The sequence below is a fragment of the Carex rostrata genome, chromosome 30 (genome assembly GCF_964058835.1).
Source record: "Carex rostrata chromosome 30, lpCarRost1.2, whole genome shotgun sequence".
In the NCBI taxonomy this organism is placed as follows: domain Eukaryota; kingdom Viridiplantae; phylum Streptophyta; class Magnoliopsida; order Poales; family Cyperaceae; genus Carex; species Carex rostrata.
In genome coordinates, this window is record NC_135947.1 from 5299858 (window position 1) to 5308639 (window position 8782).

At 39.1% G+C, this 8782-nt stretch overlaps 1 protein-coding gene across 1 annotated transcript; it reads left to right on the forward strand.

The window, feature by feature from the left end:
- Positions 1-840, forward strand: LOC144546759 (UDP-glycosyltransferase 88B1-like). The gene has a single exon (XM_078295309.1). The coding sequence runs from the start codon at positions 1-3 to the stop codon at positions 838-840; it is 840 nt and encodes a 279-aa protein (XP_078151435.1).
- The last annotated feature ends 7942 nt before the right edge of the window (positions 841-8782 follow it).

Below are 8782 nucleotides of genomic sequence, written 5' to 3' on the forward strand. Positions count from 1 at the left end.
ATGAAGGACGTCAAGGTTGTGCTCTACCCTACCATGGGTGCCAGCCACATGATACCAATGGTACAGCTAGCCAAGTTGTTTATAAACCACCGCATCTCCGTCGAAATTGCTGTAATAAACCCTCCGATCATGCCTCCCGCCACCACAAAATTCATCTCCAAAGTCTCTTCTACCAATCCGGAAATCTCATTTAACCTTCTCCCGCCGCTCTCACTTCCTTCTCAACCTGCCCGTACTCCGTTAAGCAACATGTTCCATACTCTACGAGCAAACAACACGGAACTTCAATCATACCTTCAATCCCTGTCAAAAACCGCATCTATTGCTGCACTGGTCATTGATTTCTTCTGTGTTGATGCACTGGATGTCGCGGCTGAGCTCGGCATACCAACATATATATTCTATGCATCTGGAGCAAACGCCCTTGCCGTGTACTTTCCCTTACCAGATCTGGTCCCAACTTGGGATAGGAGAAAGAAAGATGTTGGGAAAACCCCAATTGTCATCCCTGGCATTCCCCTTCTGCATGTATCAGACACACCATCTTTGATCCTAGAGTTTGACACTGAGGAGCACAAGCTCTTCGTTAATGCGTTAAGGCGAAGGACGGAGGCAAAAGGAATTCTCATCAACACCTTTGAGTCACTAGAACATCGGGCCGTGAAAACAATAAAAGATGGGTTGTGCCTCTCAACCCGACCTATACCTCCTATTTATTGTGTCGGGCCATTGGTCACTGCTGCTTTTAATATATGGTGCTCTTTTAATATGCATCTCCAAAAGGGAGAGCATAGATTAGGTGAGTTATCTAAAAATGTCTTTTCATTTTCCATGAACTGAGTTATCTAAAAATCTGATCCACCACTTGACAAGAAGAGATATTAATTAGCTTGAGATCAAGCACACGAAGCCCACCTTGATTTTTACTGATGCATACAACATCCCAAGTCATTAAGGAGAACCTCCTTTTAGTGGAGTTACCTCCGTGTCACAAAAATTTTCTCCTTATCTTGTCAATTTTCACTCTAATTTTTGAAATACGGAAATTTAAAAGTAAAAAACAAAAGAACTTTTGAACTAGGGAAATTTAAAAAAATGTAAACTGAAGGGAACAAGGTGTACTACGATTTCTTTTTCTAATAAGTGATATTATAATATACTTTATAATAAACGTTAAAAAATGAGATGCACCCAAAAAAAAAAAAAAGATCAAGGCTGTCAATGAATAATCCAAGGAACAAAAAAGTAGCCACATAACAGTGAGAAAGGCCAAATTAAAATAAAGGTTCTCTTCAAAAAAAGAATGAACGTATCCTTACTTTTTGAAGTCAACTCTGCTCAACTTTCATGCTTTGCACTCTTATATGTTGTATAGATATACGGGTATGTATATGATACGAATACAACGATATAATAATTTAAAAAAAAAACTAAAATACAATATACCTATTAAATATATTATTTTGTATTATTTTATTTATATGTTATTAATTCAACACTTATTAAATATTAAAAATATTAGATGGAAGATTATACAATAATCTAATTGAGGAGGGTTCAAATGCACCCAAATGCACCATATCTTTCAAATTCTTTTTCTCCGTTTTTAAAGTCCAAATAGTCAATCCGAACCGTTAGATGCGATCTATATATTAAGATGTGCTTGGAGACCAAATTTTATATTTTTTGGAATTTTTTTACTATTTATGAAGCCACTTTGAAAATCGCTGATCCAATGGTCCAGAAAATGTAAAATCAACGATTTTCAAAGTGGCTTAATAAATAGTAAAAAAATTTCAAAAAATGTTCTGCAGACGGCAAGTTCACGACCTCTCCACAGCATGTTGTATTTTGGGGTTACATATTTGTATTTGTGTCTGACGATCATAGCCACCGCCTTGATGCTCATCGATGGATCCAACTTAATGTCCTCCTCAATTGCATCGGCAATTAGTGATGCCGTCAGCTGCGCATGGTCTGTCATTGTGGACGCAGACTTGCATGTATGAGATGGTTCACACTTCTTAATTATCCATGCTTCCCCTGAACTAGCAGAGGTTGCAAAAAGGCGGAACTCGCAGCGCGGGTGAGTTTTACATAGCACAACTAACCTTGTTCGGTCCCTTGTGTGTATTATACATTCCCAGTTGCCGTAAACATGAGTCTCATTGATTTTCTTTACAAGTTCATCTATCTTGGTATAAAGTTGCCCTGCGGCAAGTTCTTGATTGTATTCAATACGAGGACCAAAGAAACTAATGTCTGCCTCCTCGAAAGCTGTGGTGTCATTGAATGTAGGGCTGGATGCTTACTTCCCCGACCTCTAATCGGAAATTTTTATGCCCTGGATAAACCTGGTACATTTGCATCACCATCTGATAAGTCATCAGATTCCCAAACCCCTTGGTATTCATCCCCCGTTTCCATTTCCCTTTCTGGTATGGCATCGATAGCATCAACATCAATATCAATATCAGTCCGATTAATGGGTACCGATCCTGACTCTGGCATAGTTGGAAATCTAGGGATTATGGGTGTCTGTCTGGGTGGTGGTGGTAACTTTTCAGTATTTTCTGGGGAGTTGTGGTACCCCTGGTTGTGATAACCGGGGCTGTGGTACCTCTGGTTGTCATAAGGGGAGTGCTGGTGGTACCCCTGGTTGTCATAAGGGGAGTGCTGGTGGTATTCCTGGTTGTCATAAGGGGAGTGCTGGTGGTACCCTTGGTTGTCATAAGGGGAGTGCTGGTGGTACCCCTGGTTGTCATAACCCGAATTGTCATAACCTGAAGGTCCAGCCCCAGCCGAACTTGAAGGTCCAGCCCTAGTCCGGGGAACCCTCTTCAAATATATGTCCACTACCGGGACCCCACTAGCCGCAAATTGAGTGTACACAACTCTCCACAAATTCACATATGTTATTGAAAACCTCACAAAGTAAGGTCTAGCCCCCACCCCACGTGAGTTGTCAATCCGTGTAGCCAATTCTATTTCATACCTGTTGGGATTTACAACAGTCTTTTCGTATATTAGCTGCTTAAGTTCCTGAAATGTGGTATTGTCATTAACCTCGAAGCCAAATGTGGCATCTTTCGTGTACTGCACGCCATCTTCATCTCTTTGTAACTTGCCGCCCACATACAGTGCAACTAACATCTTTTCCTTAACAAACTACATTTAAAAAATAATTTTATAAAGATTAAAGTAATTGTACAAAAATTATAACGGGTACAATAATCTAATTAGAAAATAATTTGAAAAAAAATACCTGTTGCTACAGTAATTGTAACAGTAACAGTAATGCACAGTAGCAACAGTCATAATTGAACAGTAATTACCACAGTTACAGTTACAGTAAATGGAACAATAATATCTAATTTAGTAAATAAATAAAAAGAATCTAAAAAAAGTACCTGTTGCTACAGTAAAATCGCTCTTCAGTCGCCAAATAAATCGCATCTCTCAAATAGTACAATTTAGGTTAGAGTGTATTGAATGGAGTGTGCGGGAGAGAAGAATGGAGTACAGATAGATTAAAAAGGATTAAATATGGGATGGGCGGTTTGGTTTGGCATGGAGCGCCCAAGAGTGGGGCGGCTTGGTCTTGGCATGGAGCGCCCCATATTGTGGCGGCTTGGTCAGGGGCGGATCTACTGTAGCACAAGGGGGGTCAGTCGCCCCCTCCTGGATTTCGAGTTTTAGTGGTGATTTATTGGTACCGATCGACTCTGCCCCTCCCTGGAAATTTTTTTGCCCCCCTTTGGGTGTTTGAGTTGTAATTCGGGTTAAATTTAGCGTTAAAATCAAAATAAATTTCTTGAATTATGATTGGTAATATTAATTATAAGTTACAGGATCAGAAATTATAAGTCAAGGTGTTGAAAAAATAAGTCAAAATATTATTTTTTTATCGAGTACTCAATTAGTTAATGGGTTTAAATCCGATAAGCTATTTAAATCCGATTCGATATTTTTTTTGCCCCTTCCTGGCGAAAATCCTGGATCCGCCCCTGGGCTTGGTTATGGCAAGGAGCGCCCGTATCCTGGGCAGCTTGCTATAATTTTGGCCCGCCTCCAATCCAAGCGGTCAGGGCATATATATAAAAAAAACAGAGGTTATTTTTTATAAATTTTTTTAGGGGTATTAAAAAAATGGCCGAATTTTCTGGGCCCGTTCGGCCGACTAAATTTTTTTGGTATTAAGGGAATTTTAGGATTTATTGGATATTTTTTTCAAGTTGTATTTTTTTTTTTTAAAAGGCATTAGCCCGTTTCATTACCATGAAACATTGTTACAAAACACACAAAATCCAGAGAAATACTAGCGAACCAAGTGCTAGAGTCCATACGTCAAACATAGCAGAAACGATAAACAGAGTCTAAAACAGCAAACTGGAAACAAGCAAGAGACTGCTAACATAGCCCTCACATGTGTCTAATCTAATCAATTAAATCCCTGGTATCCAACACGCTATTCATAGTCATCAGAGAGCATCTCTATCAGCCTGGCATCCTCCATCGGGACGAGTTGAATAGGCACCTCATCCAGATCCTGTGGCAGCCACTCATTTACTGTAGCTTGGATGTGCTCCCCTTGAGTACCTGTCCAAGAAACAACCAAAGAAATAATAGTCATAATAGTACCCCGACAAGGCTGTGTTAATGAATGATTAAAGCAAAGGTCATTGCGTTTTTTCCATATGCACCACACCACTGCACTAACAACAATTAAAAGAGCTTTTCGAGTTATTTTGGGTAGTGAATGTGCAAAGTGTAACACATCATCAATAGAGGTCCAAGTATGTCTATGGTCCTGACATTTTCCCATATAAAACCATATAGCCCTAGCAAAATAACACTGAAAAAACAAATGGTTAGAGTCTTCATGCATAGGACAAAACTGACACATAATATCTCCTTGCCATCCCTTGGCCAAGAGTTGTATTTAAGTCAGAATTTTATTTTTACTCATTAACCACATAAAGGTCCTAATTTTTGGGGGAACTGGGAGTTTCCACCAAAGCAGCAATGGTGTTAGGGGTTGGACTCCATGAAAATTAAGAAACAAATACATAGATCTAACAGTGAATGTCCCATGAGATTCCCACTGCCATTTAAGTGTATCTATGTCCTGAGTAAAAGTGGTAGTCTGCAGTAATCCCAAAATTTGTTGCCATTCTTCTAATAACACTCCACTTAGACCTCTCCTAAATTGCAAGCAACTACCCTGAGTATTTACCACCTCTTGTACCGTAACATCTTTGGTTGTACATATATCAAATAGTTGAGGATAAGTAATATGTAAAGGGCAAGTACACCAGGTATCAGTCCAAAACTGAACTGTTCATAAATGGCCTGGAGATAAGATCATGCCCAACTGACTAAAGTGAGAAAGGTCCTGGACCGCTTGCCAGAACATAGAGGGAGCGATATTTGCGCGGAGGTTGGCCTCTAAAACAGATTTCCAAAGATTGGAGTAGTGAGGATCATTATATCGCCACCACCACTTGAGCAGTAACGCACAATTCATCTGATGGAGATCAAGAATCCCCATACCCCCAAAAGTTTTGTCAATGCATAAATCTTCCCAACTCATTAAAGCATATTTCCTTTTATCTTGAGTACCTTGCCATAAAAATTTTCTCCGAATCTTATCTATTTCACGCAGTACTGTTTGAGGAATTTTATATAAAGATAGGGTATATAAAGGTATCGCTGAAAGAACAGAGTTGAGAAGGGTAATTCTGCCCCCAAGGGAGAGAGATTGTTGTTTCCAACCCTGTAATTTATATCTAAATTTATCCAACAAAAAATTCCAATTAGCTACTTTTAAGGGAGAGTCAGAGAGAGGAATGCCCAAGTACTTAAATGGAAATTTAGACAAGTGGCACTTGAAGATGGAAGCTAGGAAGTGAGTTTATGTATCCTCTAAATTAATTGGATACATTTCAGTTTTATCCAAATTCATTTTAATTCCGGATATGGATTCAAATGCCACCATAGTCCACCATGCAATTTCAATATTCCTAGGATCAGCTTGTAGAAACAGTATAGTATCATCCGCATAGTGACAGTTGGTCACTGCATGGTTTTGATCACAAGCTGGTCCTAGTCCTATGATTCGGTGTGTATCTCTACCCAGCAGGAACATTTTGCTCAAAGAATCAGCAGCTAAGTTAAAGAGGTAGGGAGAGAGGGGGTCCCCTTGTCTCACTCCTCGTTTACAAAAGAAATAAGGTGTAAGGTTGCCATTAATGGATACACAAGATTGGGAGCTGACCAACCCTGTTGCCATCCAATGTACCCATTTGGTACCAAATCCTCGGGCCTGCATAATCTGAAGTAGATAGTTCCAATTGATTTTGTCATAAGCTTTTTCAAAATCAATTTTAACTACCACTCCTTTAGTGTGTGTGCTTTTACAATGATGTATGATTTCATGGCCAAGGACTACATTATCTAAGATGTAGCGACCTTTCAAAAAGGCAGATTGGTGGTGATCAATAAGCCGTTGTAAGATAGGTTCTACTCGATATGTCAATATTTTAGAGATAATCTTAAAACTGCAATTAACGAGACTAATGGGTCGAAATTTCTTGATGAGCTGAGCATCATGTTCTTTAGGTATCAAACATATGATAGATTTGTTAATGAATTGCAGTTCGAGATTACCCTCATAAAATTGATGACATAACCGAATCAGATCAGATTTAATGGTGTCCCAAAAGAACTGATAAAACTGGAAAGTGAGGCCATCAGGCCCTGGTGCACCATAGGGGTCAGATTCAAAAACAGCTCGGTGAATCTCACTCTCAACAAAGGGTGCTGTCAGGTGTTGATTTTCTGCTGGGGAAACGAGATCCTGAGAAGCCCACAACTCCGGTCCTAAGGATCCGAAAGGGCAACCAATGGTGCCTAACAAATCTTTGTAGTATGACTGAACATGGTCATGAATATCAGCAGAGTTGGTGGTAAGCTGATTGTTAATTTCTAATGATAAAATCTTATTTTTCCTATGTCGAGTATTTGCAATCCTATGAAAAAACTTAGTGTTGTGGTCTCCTTCTTGGAGCCACTGCTGTCTAGATCTAGTCTGCCAATATAATTCTTCCTCCAAGTACACTTGATCAAGCTGACTGTTCAAGTGTACCCAGAGTTGGAATTCAGTTGAGGTAAGCTCTCTAGTCTCTCTGATTGTTTCTAGTTTAGATAATTGATCCAGAAGTGCTCTTTTATGTCTCTTTTTTGCGCCATGGTAGTTTTTAGCCCAGCCCGTTATTTTTCTTTTGAGGAATTTAGTTTTATTGTGCCAAGAAAGTCCCATTCTATGATCAGCTAGCGGAAATTCTTGCCACCACTGTTGGAGGAGGGCTACAAACGCTTCATTTTTTAACCATTCTGGATCAAATCTAAACAGAGAAGCATTATTATTTGTTTCCCCAGTGGAAAGAATCAAGGGGTTGTGATCAGAACCATATGAGCTCAAGTGTTTAACTACCACCGTAGGATATTGATCTAACCAATCAACACTAACAAAATACCTATCTAGCAAAGCTTTATTTTTACCACTAGCCCAAGTATATTTCTTATGAGGCAACTGTTGGGTTTCGCGGTGTGCTAACCAAAACCCGTTTAGGCTTAAGTTGCGGAATGACCGTAGAACAAAAATTTCTACGGCCAACTTAAGCTCAGGATTAAACGGGGTATGTCAGGAAACTTTCCAAGGCGGTCGACCTTCAGTATTCATTTGGCATCAAAACCCAATTTAATCCTTTTACAGATCTACTCCATGATTGATTTCTAAAACTTTAATCTACTTACCAATTAAATAGATTAATATAGCATATTTATACCTTGTTTCTAAATCACAGTTGGAATGCAGACCGAGCGAGTAGAGCCTCACCAGGGAAGGAATCGACTCGGAGTATCACACGTGTGATACCTCTATCGGTTATCCACCAGGACTAACCGGAGAGCGGTTTATTTCTTCTGCCAGAAATACTGTAAACCGCGGAATTCTGCAAAAACACTATTCACAGGGAAAAAGATGAAAACCCGTAAACACAAATTTTCGGTTGCTCAGTTTCATCAATAAGCAAAACTGACATACCGCGAAATTTGGTAAAACACTATTCATCGATCCCGTAAATATACTTCACAACAAACCGCAAGATTATACGTCAACTACGTATAACTTTTTTTTCTCAACCGAAACACTATTTGGGAGAGAAACCGAGAAAGAGAGAAAATACCGATCCGTTTCGACACGAAACGGTACGAATGAATTAGCGATTTTTCTCTCTACCCCTCCACCCCTATTTATAGGGTTTAGGGTCGGTTGCCAAAAGACCAAAATGCCCTCCAAGTTCGGCCTATTTACAAGATATGTCATTGAATGGATAAGGATGACATGTCATGTGGATAAGATCGATGACGTGTCATCTGGATAGGATCGATGACATGTCATGCGGATAAGGACGAATCTGAAAAGACCCGAATGCCCTCGACCCGAATACAAATAATATTCGTATAATTATTCTGAACAATTATATATATTTTTCTTGCGGTTGTTATTTCGATAATTTATACAACGTGTCCTGCACATTTATAAATTAACCGGTTAACTTTTATACAACGTGTCACACACGTTTATAAATTAACCAATGTTTTGTTTGTTATTTTTACATAACATTTATAATTTAATTGTAACACGTATAATTAATTATAACCATCTTACTATTGATCATAACCAATTTATAATCAATCACAATAAGATTCTCCGATT

Bases quoted from the DNA above. Each gene is read 5' to 3' on its own strand.
- LOC144546759 (XM_078295309.1), top strand. From the start codon at position 1: ATGAAGGACGTCAAGGTTGTGCTCTACCCTACCATGGGTGCCAGCCAC.